Source organism: Lagenorhynchus albirostris, chromosome X, assembly GCF_949774975.1.
Source record: "Lagenorhynchus albirostris chromosome X, mLagAlb1.1, whole genome shotgun sequence".
Taxonomy (NCBI): Eukaryota; Metazoa; Chordata; class Mammalia; order Artiodactyla; family Delphinidae; genus Lagenorhynchus; species Lagenorhynchus albirostris.
Window position 1 is genome coordinate 17,014,462 of NC_083116.1, and position 18,291 is coordinate 17,032,752.

General features: G+C 40.9%; 1 protein-coding gene across 2 annotated transcripts in view; it reads left to right on the top strand.

Annotated features, from left to right (window-relative positions):
• GPC3 (glypican 3) overlaps positions 1-18,291 on the top strand; it is a 444,307-nt gene that overhangs the window by 363,401 nt on the left and 62,615 nt on the right. For both annotated transcript variants that reach the window (XM_060137185.1, XM_060137186.1), the window contains exon 7: positions 15,615-15,774. In XM_060137185.1, coding sequence (XP_059993168.1) covers positions 15,615-15,774 — 160 coding nt within the window. The remainder of the gene's footprint in view (positions 1-15,614; positions 15,775-18,291) is intronic.

An 18,291-nucleotide genomic window follows, 5' to 3' on the forward strand; every position in this document is an offset into this window, starting at 1 on the left:
TTCAGAGATTCAGGTCTTATAAACACATTTTTAATATATAATATTAATATAACATTGTGTAAGTACTTACTGTGTGCCAGATACTAAGCTTAATCTTTACATGGTTTACCTCCTTTAATCCCCATGACAGTGCAACGTGGGAGATGGTATAGGTATAGGTATAGGTATAGGTATAGGTATAGGTATTATTATACACGTTTTATAGATAAGAAATATAAGGATCAGAGAGGTTAAAGAATAACTTGTTTATAATAACAAAGCTAGTAAACGATAAAGTCTAGATTTGAACACAAGTTTTCTGTCTCTAGAGCGTGTGAGCTTTTAACCACCGTGCTTTGCCTCCTCTTGGAAAAGCGTAAAGCTCTATACAGTTCTAAGCTATTGGTAATAGTATTGTAAATATTTTTATTTTAAGGCAGTGGACAGATTCCTAACTGCAGAGAACCATTTCTGCCACTGGGAGCGAGCCCCACCAAAATAGTTTTAATTTCATCCCGAGTTTGCTTCTTTCACATCCTGGTTTGTTTTACTATCCAGGTATTTATTGAGTTGGGAGGACTTATTCTCACAAGTTTCCAGGCTACATTAACAAACGTAAAGTAAGAATCGGGGAAGCTAGAAGTGGTAGAGAAAGTGTGTGCTGTGGATAAGAGGCAGACATGGAAGCAATGCCCAGGCAAAAGTGTATCTGGGTGTGGGTGGCCTTCTTAGTGACACCACATGGAAGCACAGCCTCTGCCGGGTCCCATTGCTCTTTACTACTACACATCTCTGCGTGCATCCTCAGCGCACAGACCCTTATCTGACTGGGAGCATCCAGCAGGGTTTCCCCAGACTCTTACAAAAATTCCACCCACCCTTTTTTTTCTGGTGCCTCAGTGTTTGGCCAGGGGATGTTACTTGTTGTGCTTCACGAGGCATGTGCACTAAGCTCTTCGTGTCTGCCTCAGTGGCTGCTACTGCTCTTCCCTCTCCTCTTCCTCCCTTTCTTCATCTTCAAGATCATCATCATTATCCTTAGCAACAGGGTTAACATGTTCGAGAACTAATTACCTTGCCAAGCAATGTGCTAAGCACTTTATCTGCATTCTATTTACCTGTTCATTCATCCATTTAATGAATATTTATTGAACATTTACTTTGTACCAAACACCGTGCAGCACATTGAAACAGACCATTATTTCTTCTTTTAGTCTAGTCGGGGGTGCAACAGGGGAATATATAATTACAAACTGTGGAAAGTTCTATGAAAGAAGGATACATGGGACTGTGAAAGGTGAAAGGTGCTGTTGAATTTAATTCTTCAACAACCCTGCAAAGTTAATGAATAGCATTAACCTCTGTTTTACAGGCGAGGAAACTGAAGCTCAGAGAGGTTAAGTGACTTGCCAAAAGTAACACAGCCAGTAAGTAGGCTGAGTAGAGATTCATACCCATGCGGGTCAGATTCCAAAGCTCACACTCTTAAGGGTTATACTTTATTGCCCCTGCAATGTGTGAAGTGCATATATAGCCATTCATTCTAGCCCTATACACTTTGGTTCTGGCTTCTCCTCAAATGTGTGGAGTCGCAATTGTTTCCAATTAGTTGTGGCTGTGGTTTGGTGCATTCGTTCAAAGAAAGTGTGCATGCAAAGCAGAGGTCACGTGCCCTAGGTCTTGTGGATGTGCACAGCGTATAAATAATAATGGCATTCCCCCAAAGCTGGGATTCATTGGAGTCACACATTTGTTTCACATTAGCTTATGCTACTCAAATACAAACAGTAAAGCATGTATTTACATTGCTGTGGACATGGAAAGCCGAACCCCCAAAGCATTCCTTGCAGGTTGGATAAAGCTGGGCATCCAAATAGTTCAAAATCAGTTTTGTAAGCCCAGCTTAATAGCTTTAAAATGAAACCTGGATTCCAGATATTTTTTAAAATGCCTAGAGAGAGGTATGTGAGTAGCCAAAAGAGACAAAACCAGCTAAATCCTCAAAATATGTACCAAGCCCCATATTTGTAGTATCTACTCTTGTTACTTGTCCTTTATTTTTAAAATGCTGAAGAGCTTAAAGTCAAGAAAACTCTTAACCATGGAACAGCAGCAATGGAATTTTTCATTCTATTCTAACCAGCTGTCTGAAGCTTTTCAAAACAAACCTGTTTGTGATGAGATGGTTTGGTTATTTAAGTAGATGGCGAGGCTGAGAAGAACAAGCAGGAGGCATCCGATGTCATTGTCTCCCCCTCCCAGCTCTCCGGCCCAATAACAAAAGGCTTCCCATCAAAGTATAGTTCATGGATAGCATCTGAGAAAATGAGATTGAACTGGAAATTGTCTTAGGTAAAGAAGTCAGGATGGCAAAAGATGTGAACGAAGGCCCCATTAGTTGATGTCTTTACCTAAGAGAGCTTTTTCTTTTTTTGAAGACCTGTGGACTTGGAAGCAGAAGACTGTATTTTTAATGAGATCACTATCACTTACTGAGTAACTTGGTCAATTCTTAGCCCCTCTCTGAGCCTCCCTTGACGTGGGAAATGGGGATGACAATCTTCCCTATTACACAAATTGATGGTGCAGACTCAAGGATTACATGAGAGAACATATGTTAAGTCCTAGCACAGTGTGTGGCTGATAAGGTTCATATCTTTGCAATCAAGATAATTCCGAGAGGCACATTACTTATACCATACAGACAGATCAAGAGTTGCTGCTCTCGCTGTCTAATTTCGGCATATTTGATCCCCCTAAGAACAACAAGTATGTCGTTTGATCTTTGTTCTGCTGTCAAGCAAGCATGAAAAGAGCTTTGGCCAAATCACATCGTCCCATGCTGCAGTGCTCTTTTGTTATCTTGGTTATGGTTTTAAGAACATGAAATTGCTGTATTCTAGAAAGCCTTTTTTCCTCTTACGCTGTGGTTTTAATTTTCTTAAGTAATTATTCCGGGCTTTTTGTTTCCTTTTATCACACAACCCTGAGTACCTGTTCCAGGGCTAGCTTTAAATATTTCCCTTTCTAATCAAACAAAGTCACTCACTTTACACAAGGGTATTTTCATTAACTACAAAGACAAAGGGTCACGATGTCCATACCTAAGTGAAAAGGAAATCATCTGATTGCATTTACTTTTTTATAAAATGGTCTGAAGAACATGCATTAAGAATTCAGACACACGTGGGGCTGAGGTGACTCTTGTCCAAAGATGGTTTCACCAGATTTCTGGGAAGTGGAGTGACACTGGAGCAGCGTTTCTTAAAGTGTGGTCTGTGGTTCACTCACAGAAAGGTTGGGGCAGGGGCAGGGGTAGATATAGTTAACAGTGCAGATTTGTGCTCTACCCCAGACCTACTAAGTTAGAAGCTCTGTGGGTGGGGCCTGGGAGCCTGAGTTTTTAACGAACATCCTAGGTGATTCTTATGGAAATTGAAGACTCACTCCCATGGTGTATAAAAATGTACATACCATTTGACCCAGTAATCCTACTGACGGGAAACTAAGGAAAACTATGGCAGGAGTTATGGAATGCTCCTGATGATTGATCCATCTTTATTTATAAGAGCAAAAAGAACTAGAAGCAATGTAATATTTTCAACATTAGGAAAATGGTTAAGTAAATTTGGGTAGATCCCTGAGGGGCACTGTGTAGGTGTTTTAAACGCATTTAAAGCATTTCATTTATCACATTCATAACAACCATTCTATGAGGCAGGCATTATTTTCCTCATTTTACAGATGAGGACATTGAGATTTAGGGAGATTAAGCAGCAAAGTTAGTAAGTGGAAAGAAAGAAGTTAATAAGGGGAAAAACCAGAATTCTAACCCAAGTCAGTCTGATTCTAAAATGCAAGTTCAACCGTGTAGAAATATAGACATTAAAAACAACGCTACCCCAGAGAACACAAACATTGGTTCTTAAAGTTTGGGAATTGGGGTTTTTTTCCCCTTATTTCTCTTTCCTTTCCTCTTTCTGTATTACATTAATACTTACATAATGAAAATATCGATTATAAAATAAAAATTGATTGTATATTTAAGCAACCATGATAGTTTTATGTGAGTCAGAGTTGCAAGGAGGGTAGAAACTGTGGAAAAAGCTGGGCAGTGGGAAGGCCTCGTGTACTTCCTGCTAAGGAGGGCCAAACAGTGCACGGCAGAAATGTCAGGTTTAGGGAATGGTTCTGGGGGTCGTGGAGTAAAATCATCGGTGTCTTAATAAGATAGTTTACATTGATAATCATTATTCCGAGCCCTGGCTTTTAAAAAGCTAATAGGATACTGTCCTTTGAAAATGGCAAACAGTTCATCAGAAGTATCAGGCACCTAAAGTTAACTGATTTGTGTGCAAATCCCTCATAACTTTTCTTTTATAAAGTGAGCGTTCAGTCTGGAAGACATTGTAAAGAGTGAGAGAGGGAACAAAACGGTCAATATTGTGAATTGTAATTAGCTTATTTGATTTCTGTGCCAAATTCCAGGCTATGCTAAATCCACGGTCCTTGCTGGTAATTCCTCATCTCTGACACGTTACCCTTCTTTCAACACTCTGGAGCTTCAGACTCTTTGAGACTTTTGCGTTAACAATAGCTTTCTAGGTTTGGATTTGTTTTGTTCATGTGTGAGGGTTAGGCTCTTCAGCAGATGTCTGTGTAATATGGTTTGAAAGTATGCTGTAATCCTTCTTCAATGCTGAAGTTGTCTCCAAAATGGGAGTCATTTGAGAACTAAAGAAGTAATTTCACTGGCAAAGTTTTAAAGTTTTTTTTAAATTGCACTTTAAAAAAACTGAAATACCGGAGAATACTGGGGGCATTGTACACGAGGTTGGAAAACGGCCTCTCAAAGATTAGCTACAGATCTTACCCAGGGTCGTCCAAAAGGGTTTAGTTATTCATTCACAAGTTTTTCTATAATTCATGTGTGCTTTGGCTTTCTCCTTTTTCATGAGGTTGTGGAAGTAGCTTTTAAAGAATTAAAGATGCCATGCTACTTCATCTTGCTTCAGTTCAATAGCACATTTATTGAGTGCCTACTATGTGCCAGACACTGCCTTAAATGCTATGGGGTTCAAAGGTAAATAAGGCACAGCCCCTGGGCAGCTCACAGTCTGGTGGTGGAGGGAAGCCACGTGTACAAATAAATAATACCAGGTTGCATACGTAAAGTGCTCTTTAGGAGGTACGATAAAGGGAGCAGTGCTGGAAGAGGGAAAGGGAGAATTATAATAACTATCTGTGGTGGCCAGGAAGGCTTTATTAAGGAAGTGACATTTGAACTTGGCTTGAAAGGATGGAGTGCTTTCAATAGAAATGAAAACAACTCACATTAGGTGCTCAATTAATGTTTGCTGAAGGGATTAATGAAAGGCGCAGATGTGAGACATGCTTGAGAAAGAGAAAGTTCACAAAGCTGTATCTAACCGCAGATTCCCCTTATGTGAACAATTCTAATTCAGGTAATCCATGACATACACGAAGGATGCATTTTTCAAAACTGACCTTCAAATGTGTATGTCAAAAGCAATTTTCCCATACGAAATAATGGTAATAGAAGAAGTTGGGGTATTTTGGTCAAACTGAAATGACATTATAGTCTAGGTTAGTAGTACTCAAAGAATAGTTTATGAACCCTGGTAGTCTATGAAACCCAGGGATCCGCAAGGTCAAAATTACTTGCACCACAATACTGTTACTTGCCTTTTCCACTGTGCTGATATCTGCACTGATGCTGCAGAAGCAATAGTGAGTACAACTGTTGGCACCACAGTATGAATCAAGGCAGTGGCACCAAAGTGTGCTCGTCATCATTGTACTCTTCACTGGCATCCACGTGCAGGAAAATAAAAGGCATTTCACTTAAGAATATCATTGCTGAAGCAGTAAAACTGATTAATGTATTAAACCTTAACGCCTGAGTATACTTCTAAAGAATATTCTGTGTTATGACATTTGACGTATGTTTAAGGTACTTCTGCTGCAAACTGTTGATATGTGTCTCAAGGAAACGCACTTGTGAGATTATTTAAGCTATGAGCTAAACTAGCCTCTGTAATGACTGAGAAACGATGGTTATACAGACATCAGTATTTGCTAGCCATTTTCTTCGAAAGGAACAAAGAGAGCCTGACAGTTAAAGGAAAAACTGACAGTATTTGTTGCCAAGGATACCATTTGAACTTTCAAGAGAAAATTAAAATTTTGGGAAACTTGTATCTACCACCATGACCTTGAGAGCTTCCCGATATTTAAAAGACTTTTTTAAATGAGATTGCAGGTGATGTTAATCAATGTGATTTTTTTTTTTTTTTTTTTTTTTTTTTTTTTTTTTGCGGTACGCGGGCCTCTCACTGTTGTGGCCTCTCCGGTTGCGGAGCACAGGCTCCGGACGCACAGGCTCAGCGGCCATGGCTCACGGGCCCAGCCGCTCCGCGGTATGCGGGATCTTCCCGGACCGGGGCACGAACCTGTGTCCCCTGCATCGGCAGGCGGACTCTCAACAACCGCGCCACCAGGGAAGCCCAATCAATGTGATTTTTTGACATCATATAATGAAAGATTTCAACATTTGGAAGACCTGCAGAACTCAGTAAACCAATATTTTCCGGATGATCCATGCATGATGAGACAAAATGGGTAAAAGGCCCATACAAAGTTCGAAACATACCAATGGATTTTAATGTAACAGAACATGAAAAGTTTATTTATATGGTTTCGTATTCAACGTTGCAAGTAACCTTTCCTCCTTGTTGAATTTTTATGTAGATATCAGTGAAAAATATCCACAATTATCTGAAAAGGCTATTAAGTACTTCTCTCTTTTCCCGTTACATACCTGTGAGAGGCTGGATTTTCTGCAGATGTTTCAACCAAACCAACATATAACAACAGATTGAAGGGAGAAGCAGATATGACAATCCAGCTGTCATATGACACTAGATATTAAAGATATGTGCAAAAATGTAAAACAATGCCACCCTTCTTCTAATGGTTTTATGTCAGGGGAAAATATGTTTATTTTTCATTAAAAATGCTATTTTTTAACACCTTTATTGGAGTATAATTGCTATCCAATGGTGTGTTAGTTTCTGCTTTATAACAAAGTGAATCAGATATACATATACATATGCTCCCATATCTCTTCTCTCTTCCCTCTCCCTCCCTCGCATCCTCCCTATGCCACCCCTCTAGGTGGTCACAAACCACCCAGCTGATCTCCCTGTGCTATACGGCTGCTTCCCACTAGCTATCGGTTTTACGTTTGGTAGTGTATATACGTCCATGCCACTCTCTCTTTTTCACAGCTTACCCTTCCCCCTCCCCATATCCTCAAGTCCGTTCTCTAGTAGGTCTCTGTCTTTATTCCCGTCTTACCCCTAGGTTCTTCATGGCATTTTTTTCCTTAAATTCCATATATATGTGTTAGCATACGGTATTTGTCTTTCTCTTTCTGACTTACTTCACTCTGTATGACAGACTCTAGGTCCAACCACCTCACTACAAATAACTCAATTTTGTTACTTTTTATGGCTGAGTAATATTCCATTGTATATATGTGCCACATCTTCTTTATCCATTCATCTGTTGATGGACACTTAGGTTGCTTCCATGGCCGGGCTATTGTAAATACAGCTGCAGTGAACATATTGGTACATGACTCTTTTTGAATTATGGTTTTCTCAGGGTATATGCCCAGTAGTGGGATTGCTGGGTCATATGGTAGTTCTATATGTAGTTTTTTAAGGAACCTCCATACTGTTCTCCATAGTGGCTGTACCAATTCACATTCCCACCAACAGTGCAAGAGTGTTGCCTTTTCTCCACACCCTCTTCAGCATTTATTCCTTGTAGATTTTTGATGATGGCCATTCTGAGCGGTGTGAGATGATATCTCATTGTAGTTTTGATTTGCATTTCTCTAATGACTAATGATATTGAGCATTCTTTCATGTGTTTGTTGGCAATCTGTATATCTTCTTTGGAGAAGTGTCTATTTAGGTCTTCTGCCCATTTTTGGATTGGGTTGTTTGTTTTTTTGTTATTGAGCTGCATGAGCTGCTTGTAAATTTTGGAGATTAATCCTTTGTCAGTTGCTTCATTTGCAAATATTTTCTCCCATTCTGAGGGTTTTCTTTTGGTCTTGTCTATGGTTTCCTTTGCTGTGCAAAAGCTTTGAAGTTTCATTCCGTCCCATTTGTTTATTTTTGTTTTTATTTCCATTCCTCTAGGAGGTGGGTCAAAAAGGATCTTGCTGTGATTTATGTCATAGAGTGTTCTGCCTGTGTTTTCCTCTAAGAGTTTGATAGTTTCTGGCCTTACATTTAGGTCTTTAATCCATTTTGAGCTTATTTTTGTGTATGATGTTAGAGAGTGCTCTAATCTCATACTTTTACATGTAACTCTCCAGTTTTCCCAGCACCACTTATTGAAGAGGCTGTCTTTTCTCCACTGTATATTCTTGCCTCTATCAAAGATAAGGTGACCATATGTGCGTGGGTTTATCTCTGGGCTTTCTATCCTGTTCCATTGATCTGTATTTCTGTTTTTGTGCCAGTACCATACTGTCTTGATTACTGTAGCTTTGTAGTATAGTCTGAAGGCAAGGAGCCTGATTCCTCCAGCTCCGTTTTTTGTTCTCAAGATTTCTTTGGCTATTCGGGGTCTTTTGTGTTTCCATACAAATTGTGAAATTTTTTGTTCTAGTTCTGTGAAAAATGCCAGTGGTACTTTGATAGGGATTGCACTGAATCTGTAGATTGCTTTGGGCAGTAGAGTCATTTTCACAATGTTGATTGTTCCAATCCAAGAACATGGTATATCTCTCCATTTATTTGTATAATCTTTAATTTCTTTCATCAGTGTCTTATAATTTTCTGTATACAGGTCTTTTATCTCCTTAGGGAGGTTTATTCCTAGATATTTTATTCTTTTTGTTGCAGTGGTAAATGGGAGTGTTTTCTTAATTTCGCTTTCAGATGTTTCATCAGTAGTGTATAGGAATGCCAGAGATTTCTGTGCATTAATTTTGAATCCTGCTATTTAGCAAATGCATTGATTAGCTCTAGTAGTTTTCTGGTGGAATCTTTAGGATTCTCTATGTATAGTATCATGTCATCTGCAAACAGTGACAGCTTTACTTCTTCTTTTCCGATTTGGATTCCTTTTATTTTCCTTCTCTGATTGCTATGGCTAAAACTGCCAAAACTATGTTGAATAATAGTGATGAGAGTGGGCAACCTTGTCTTGTTCCTGATCTTAGTGGAAATGGTTTCAGTTTTTCACCACTGAGGATGATGTTGGCTGTGGGTTTGTCATATATGGCCTTTATTATGTTGAGGAAAGTTCCCTCTATGCCTACTTTCTGCAGGGTTTTTATCATAAATGGGTGTTGAATTTTGTCAAAAGCTTTCTCTGCATCTATTGAGATGATCATATAGTTTTTCTCCTTCAATTTGTTAATATGGTGTATCATGTTGATTGATTTGCGTATATTGAAGAATCCTTGCATTCCTGGGATAAACCCCACTTGATCATGGTGTATGATCCTTTTCATGTGCTGTTGGATTCTGCTTGCTAGTATTTTGTTGAGGATATTTGCATCTATGTTCATCAGTGATATTGGCCTGTAGTTTTCTTTCCTTGTGACATCCTTGTCTGGTTTTGGTATCAGGGTGATTGTGGCCTCAGAGAATGAGTTTGGGAGTGTTCCTCCCTCTGCTATATTTGGGAAGAGTTTGAGACGGATAGGAGTTAGCTCTTCTCTGTATGTTTGAGAGAATTCGGCCGTGAAGCCACCTGATCCTGGGCTTTTGTTTGTTGGAAGATTTTTAATCACACTTTCAATTTCAGTGCTTGTGATTGGTCTGTTCATATTTTCTATTTCTTCCTGGTTCAGTCTCGGCAGGTTGTGTATTTTTATGAATTTGTCCATTTCTTCCAGGTTGTCCATTTTATTGGCATAGAGTTGCTTGTAGTAATCTCTCATGATCCTTCGTATTTCTGCAGTGTCAGTTGTTACTTCTCCTTTTTCATTTCTAATTCTATTGATTTGAGTCTTCTCCCTTTTTTTCCTGATGAGTCTGGCTAATGGTTTATCAATTTTGTTTATCTTCTCAAAGAACCAGCTTTTAGTTTTATTGATCTTTGCTATTGTTTCCTTCATTTCTTTTTCATTTCTTTCTGATCTGATCTTTATGATTTCTTTCCGTCTGCTAACTTTGGGGGTTTTTTGTTCTTCTTTCTCTAATTGCTTTAGGTGTAAGGTTAGGTTGTTTATGTGAGATGTTTCCTGTTTCTTAAGGTAGGGTTGTATTGCTGTAAACTTCCCTCTTAGAACTGCTTTTGCTGCATCCCATAGGTTTTGGGTCATCGTGCCTCCATTGTCATTTGCTTCTTGGTATTTTTTGATATCCTCTTTGATTTCTTCAGTGATCACTTCGTTATTAGGTAGTGTATTGTTTAGCCTCCATGTGTTTGTATTTTTTACAGAACTTTTCCTGTAATTGATATCTAGTCTCATAGCATTGTGGTTGGAAAAGATACTTGATACGATTTCAATTTTCTTAAATTTACCAAGGCTTGATTTATGGTCCAATACATGGTCTGTCCTGGAGAATGTTCCATGAGCACTTGAGAAGAATGTGTATTCTGTTGTTTTTGGATGGAATGTCCTATAAATATCAATTAAGTCTATCTTGTTTAATGTGTCATTTAAAGCTTGTGTTTCCTTATTTATTGTCATTTTGGGTGATCTGTCCTTTGGTGAAAGTGGGGTGTTAAAGTCCCCTACTATGATTGTGTTACTGTCAATTTCCCCTTTTATGGCTGTTAGTATTTGCCTTATGTATTGAGGTGCTCCTATGTTGGGTGCATAAATATTTACAATTGTTATATCTTCTTCCTGGATCAATCCCTTGATCATTATGTAGTCTCCTTCTTTGTCTCTTGTAATAGTCTTTATTTTAAAGTCTATTTTGTCTGATATGAGAATTGCTACTCCAGCTTTCTCTTGATTTCCATTTGCATGTAATATCTTTTTCCATCCCCTCACTTTCAGTCTGTATGTGTCCCTAGGTGTGAAGTGGGTCTCTTGTAGACAGCATATATACGGGTCTTGTTTTTTTATCCATTCAGCCAGTCTGTGTCTTTTGGTGGGAGCATTTAATCCATTTATATTTAAGGCAATTATCAATATGTATGTTCCTATTCCCATTTTCTTAATTGTTTTGGGTTTGTTATTGTAGGTCCCTTCCTTCTCTTGTGTTTCTTGCCTAGAGAAGTTCCTTTAGCATTTGTTGTAAAGCTAGTTTGGTGGTGCTGAACTCTCAGCTTTTGCTTGTCTGTAAAGGTTTTAAATTTTCCATGGAATCTGAATGAGATCCTTGCTGGGTAGAGTAATCTTGATTGTAGGTTCTTCTCCTTCATCACTTTAAATATGTCGTGCCACTCCCTCTGGCTTGCAGAGTTTCTGCTGAAAGATCAGCTGTTAACCTTATGGGGATTCCCTTGTGTGTTATTTGTTGTTTTTCCCTTGCTGCTTTTAATATTTGTTCTTTGTATTTAATTTTTGATAGTTTGATTAATACGTGTCTTGGCGTGTTTCTCCTTGGGTTTATCCTGTATGATACTCTCCGTGCATCCTGGACTTGATTAACAATTTCCTTTCCCATATTAGGGAAGTTTTCAACTATAATCTCTTCAAATATTTTCTAAGTCCCTCTCTTTTTCTCTTCTTCTTCTGGGACCCGTATAATTCAAACGTTGGTGCGTTTAATGTTGTTCCAGAGATCTCTGAGACTGTCCTCGGATCTTTTCATTCTTTTTTCTTTATTCTGCTCTGCCTTAGTTATTTCCACTATTTTATCTTACAGGTCACTTATCCGTCCTTCTGTCTCAGTTATTCTGCTATTGATCCCTTCTAGAGTATTTTTAATTTCATTTATTGTGTTGTTCATCATTGCTTGTTTCCTCTTGAGTTCTTCTAGGTCCTTGTTAAATGTTTCTTGCACTTTCTCTATTTTATTTCCAAGATTTCGGATCATCTTTACTATCATTATTCTGAATTCTTTCTCAGGTAGACTGCCTATTTCCTCTTCATTTGTTAGGTCTGGTGGGTTTTTACCTTGCTCCTTCTGCTGTGTTTTTCTGTCTTCTCATTTTGCTTATCTTACTGTATTTGGGGTGTCCTTTTTGCAGGCTGCAGGTTCGTAGTTCCCGTTGTTTTTGGTATCTCTCCCCAGTGGCTAAAGTTGGTTCAGTGGGTTGTGTAGACTTCCTGGTGGAGGGGACTAGTGTCTGTGTTCTGGTGTGTAGGTCCATGTCTGGTGGTGTGTTTTGGGGTGTCCTTGGCCTTATTATGATTTTAGGCAGCCTCTCTGCTAATGGGTGGGGTTGTGTTCCTGTCTTGCTAGTTGTTTGGCATAGCGTGTCCAGCACCGTAGCTTGCTGGTCATTGAGTGCTGGTGTTGAGATGGAGATCTCTGGGAGATTTTTGCCGTTTGATATTACGTGGATCAGGGAGGTCGCTTGTGGACCAGTGTGCTGAATTTGGCTCTCCCACCTCAGAAGCACAGCCCTGACGCCTGGCTGGAGCACCAAGAGCCCTTCATCCACATGGCTTAGAATAAAAGGGAGAAAAAGTCAAAAGAAAGAAAGCAAGAGAATAAAATAAAATAAAAGTAAGATAAAATAAAGCTATTAAAATAAAAAATAATTATTAAGAAAAAAGTTTCTTAAAAGCAAAAAAATGAAACAACGGACGCTAGGACAGATGGTGACAGCAAAGCTATACAGACAAGATCTCACACAGAAGCATACACATACACACAAACAGAGGAAAAGGGGGGAAAATAATAAATCTTGCTCTCAATGTCCACCTCTTCAATTTAGGATGATTCGTTATCTATTCAGGTATTCCACAGATGCAGGGTACATGAAGTTGATTGTGGAGCTTTAATCCGCTGCTCCTAAGGCTGCTGGGAGAGATTTCCCTTTCTCTTCTTTGTTCGCACAGCTCCCGGGGTTCAGCTTTGGATTTGGCCCCGCCTGTGCGTGTAGGTCCCCGGAGGGCGTCTGTTCTTCGCTCAGACAGGACGGGGTTAAAGGAGCCGCTGATTCGGGGGCTCTTGCTCACTCAGGCCGGGGGGAGGAAGGGGTACAGAGTGTGGGGCGAGCCTGCGGAGGCAGAGGCCAGCGTGACGTTGCACCAGACTGAGGCACGCCGTGCGTTCTCCCGGGGGAGTTGTCCCTGGATCACGGAACCCTGGCAGTGGCGGGCTGCACAGGCTCCCGGGAGGGGAGGTGTGGATAGTGACCTGCGGTTGCACACAGGCTTCCTGGTGGCGGCAGCAGCAGCCTTAGCGTCTCATGCCCATCGCTGGGGTCCGCGCTTTTAGCCGCGGCTCGCGCCCGTCTCTGGAGCTCCTTTAGGCAGCGCTCTTAATCCCCTCTCCTCGCGCACCAGGAAACAAAGAGACAAGAGAAAGTCTCTTGCCTCCTCGGCAGGTCCAGACTTTTCCCCGGATTCCCTCCCGGCCAGCCGAAGCGCACTAACCCCCTGCAGGCTCTGTTCACGCCGCCAACCCCAATCCTCTCCCTGCGCTCCGACCGAAGCCCTAGCCTCAGCTCGCAGCCCCGCCCGCCCCGGCGGGGGAGCAGACAAGCCTCTCGGGCTGGTGAGTGCCGGTCGGCCGTGATCCTCTGTGCGGGAATCTCTACGGTTTGCCCTCCACACCCCTGTTGCTGTGCTCTCCTCCGCGGTTCCGAAGCTTTCCCCTTCCGCCACCCGCAGTCTCTGCCCGTGAAGGGCCTTCCTAGTGTGTGGAAACCTTTCCTCCTTCACAGCTCCCTCCCACTGGTGCAGGTCCCGTCCCTATCCCTTTGTCTCTGTTTGTTCTTTTTTCTTTTGCCCTACCCAGGTACGTGGGGACTTTCTTGCCTTTTGGGAGGACTGAGGTCTTCTGCCAGCGTTCAGTGGGTGTTCTGTAGGAGTTGTTCCACGTGTAGATGTATTTCTGATGTATCTGTGGGGAGGAAGGTGATCTCCGTGTCTTACTCTTCCGCCATCTTCCTCAACTGCAAAAATGCTATTTATGTTAACATATCATGGGTTTATTATTGTTACGTTTAAATTAGTTATTACATATTTTTTAAAATTTCTCAGTTATAAGTTATAAGATGGTAATGTGGATAGATATAACTATATATAATCAGAAGTTCCCTGGGATTCCCACTAAGAGTATAAAGGGGTCCTAAATTCTAAAAGTTAGAGAACTACTGGTGTATCTTATCCTACTGCGTGTGTGTGTATTATACGTTTAGATGTGTGGGGTTGGGAGGTGGGGTAGCGAAGCACATGCCTTAGAGCAGCAGGGTGGAGGTGCTGCTGGAGTGGGAGATGGGAGGTGGCTTCACTTCTCAGACAACATTAGAGGTCGTTGGCCAGTAAAGAACCAACTTTTTGTTGTGGACTTTTCTTTCTTTGCTTAAAAAGAGAAACCAACCTGCAGTCATATTTCTCTGTGATGCGTAGCTTGTTGCAAGTAGATCATGGTGTAACAGCTAAATCACAGGTGGAGAACATAAGAGTATATTTTGCAGTGACAGTGAACTCAGACAGTGGAAGCCACAGAAACCAAGATGTGCCTGTGTTATGTATGCAGCATTTTTTTCTTCCAGATACCTCTTCTGCAATCGCAGAAATCTCACTTTCTGCATATCCAACATCTTTTGTTGTCCATTATTTAAAAATGGAAGGTGGGACTGAGATTTAGAACTAAAAATGGATGATGGGGCAGAAGCTAGAGGAGGAATAGAGGATGTTGGATTACAGCCTTGGAGAGAGAGGGTGAGGAAAAGTAAAATTGCTCTTAGAGACCTCTCATGCTGTGAGCTGGGCCTCTGAGTCAATGGAGAGACATTTGGGAGGCAGGAGTCACCATAAAATTAGAAAGGTATTGATTGTGTGACTGAAAATCCAGAAACTGAAGGGCAAAACGGACATGCCTCTTATTAGGCATATGATCTACAATGAAGCAAAATGAATTTCAAAGCATCTTATTGAAATTGTGGAAGCGGGAGATATTTTTAAAGTTTTTCTAGTGGTCAGGGCATAATACGAGGCAATGAATTATAAGTATTCATTTAAATATGTATAAAATGTCACTGCTGTTCTCTTCATTTGGTGGGATGCGCTTGTTGCTTTAATTTAGTGAATGTAAATATAGTTAGAGAGGGCTTCCATAAACATCTTCTCTGAACGTGGTGTTCTCTCAGCCTGTAAATATGCCTTGCCTATCACGTCTTAAGTTCCTCATCAGTAAATTCTCCTCCCATGGAGGCTTTCAGGAACTTAAGACATGGGAACGTTCTGATACAATATACACTCTGGCTACTGGATGGTGGAAGTAGAGTGGAAGGGTGGAGAATCATATCAAATGCTATGGAAGGGTCCAGAAGTATGCAACTCTAGAGAGTATAAGCAGTGTACGTCTATTTAAGTTTGAAAATGATTTTTAAAACCTCTGTGTAACTCTTCTAACATTTTTTAATGCCTCCTGTTAATAACACACTGTTTTAGCCCTGCCTGAGAAATATGAAGAGCTGCTACAATCCTGCTTGTTTTCTTTCAGCTCCTGAGGACCATGTCTGTGCCCAAGGGTAGAGTTTTGGATAAAAACCTTGATGAGGAAGGGCTTGAAAGTGGAGACTGCGGCGATGATGAAGATGAGTGTATCGGAGGCTCTGGTGATGGAATGATGAAAGTGAAGAACCAGCTCCGCTTCCTTGCAGGTAACTGACTAGTGCTGGCTCAAATCTGAGCTAAAATGCTGATGCTTTGGAATTAAATACCAATTGAATCTGCTCTCTATAACTCCCCTAAAATCTCTGCAACACACAGTGCCATCGGTTCTTCAAGGAAAGACTACACTCTAGAAAATGAAGTTTTCAGGTATCCTTTCTTTTCTTTTAAATATCTGGACCTGGGTAGAGGGTAACTTCCTGTTTCTCATTGTCTAAAATGAACTGCCCTAAATCAGTTGGCTCTGTTTCCTACTGGAGATTTCCTTGGTTCTTCTCAGTTATAAAAAGAGATGAAAAAAGAAATGCAATCTTGAGAGTCTGGTGAAAACTAATGATGGGGTAACTTTCAAGGGAAAAGACATTAGCTGACCCTCTCTTTTTAGAATGTCATATTTGGTTTTTTTCCCACAAGTAGTCTAACACTGATAGGCTATGACACATAACTGGACGGCTAGGTGAAAACAAATAGAAGAAAAATAGCTGATGCTGTCAAGAAGGCAAAACAACCACAAAAAAAAATATTCCCTCACAAGTCACATTTGTATCGATTAGCCCAATTTATAAAATACTTTTATGTGGATAGGTGTTCGTGTTTCCATTTTACAGATAAGAAGACTGGGGCTCAGAGAAGAAATGAGATTCATCTAAATGGCAGGGCTGGAAATCTAACTTGGGTCTTAAGACTTCCAATGTCATGCTCTTCCTTCTGCAATGCACAGCCTTCTCCTTGAAATCCTGTTGCCCATGACCTCTGAGACCCTGCAGGCTCCTCTTTCTTTTTCAACCTCTTTCCTTCACTAGTTCTTTCTAATCCTGCCTGAAACTGGGTCTCTCCTTAAGCCTCTATCTTTTCTCTCTTTTCCAGAGAAAACACAGATCTTATCCATTTTGGCAGTTTCAATTTTTTTTATGATTTCTGTAAGTTCTTTTTTTTTTTCCTCCATTCTGGCAAACAAAAATCTAGCATGAAATCTGCCCTCTTAACAAACTTTTAAGTGTACACTATTGTTAATAATATGCAGATTGTACGGCAGATCTCCAGAACTTTGCCATTTTGTATGACTGAAATTCTGTCCCCATTAAACACTAACTCCCCTTTCCCCTCCCTCAAACCCTGGCACCATCATTTTGCTTTCCGCATCTATGAGTTTGGCTACTTCATCTAAGTGGAATCATGTAGGCCTTCTGAGACTGGCTTATTTCACTTAGCGTAATGTCCTCAAGGTTCATCCATGTTGTAGCATATGACTACAGGATTTCCTTCTTCTTAATGCTGAGTAATATTCCACTACACGTATGCACCACGATTTCTTTATCCATTTAGCCCTCAATGGACATTTAGGTTGTTTCTACCTCTTGGCTGTTGTGGGTAATGCTGCAGTGAGCATTCTTTAACTATTATACCACTGTGGGGATAATTCATAAAATCATTACCTCCAATCTTAACTGCTGTCCTGAGCTCCCATCCCACATCTCCAGCTGCTTACTAGTCATTTCTTCCTGGCTTTCCCACCATTACCCCCAGCTCTATGTGTCAGAAATCAAACGTATCAACAGACCATCCAAACTGGCTCCTCCCTTAATATCCTTATTTTTCTAATGCCACTACCATTCTCCCAGTCGCTGAGGCTTCAAACTGAAGTTGTCTTTGACTCTTCTCCCTTGCCCTTCATATATAGTTGGGCACCAAATCACGGTAGATGATCTGTATTTTTTTTTCTGCTTATCTCACTGTTTCCTTTCTATCCCCCTTTCACCCCCCTGCATATGCTATTTCAGTCACATCTTAAGTGGTCTCCAGTCTTCTAGGCTAAGACAGGAGTATCGAGAGCCTTAGGCTAGAAGATTAGAGAACAAAGAATCAGAGACCCAGGCAGAAGATTCCACCAAATTTACCTCGTACAGCTGCCAGGTGAATCTTTCTAAAGCATCTCCGACCACTCCCTAGCTCAGCTACCTTCATCCTGTCCCCACTGCCTGGAGGATAGTGCTCAGACTCCTTAGCAGGGTTCTGAGGGCCTTCTGGTCTAGCCTAAAGTATCCTTTCGGCTTCATTTCCCATCAGTAGCCCCACAGGAACCCTGCACTTTGGCAAGAACAACCATACTCACGCCCCATGAGCAAGAGTAGACATACTGGGCTTCCCTGGTGGCGCAGTGGTTGAGAGTCTGCCTGCCGATGCAGGGGACACGGGTTCGTGCCCTGGTCCGGGAAGATCCCACATGCCGCGGAGCGGCTGGGCCCGTGAGCCATGGCCGCTGAGCCTGAGCATCCGGAGCCTGTGCTCCGCAACGGGAGAGGCCACAACAGTGAGAGGCCCGTGTACTGCAAAAAAAGAGTAGACATACTGTTTTTATCTGTCTTCATAGCGTTGCCCACATTTATTTCTATATAGATACCCCTCTTTTATTTTTTCTTAAATTACACCCATCCCCAAAAGTACATTTCAAGAATGATGCAGTGGAAAAAAAATAGGTTTAGGGGTAGAGTAAATTTGTATTTGAA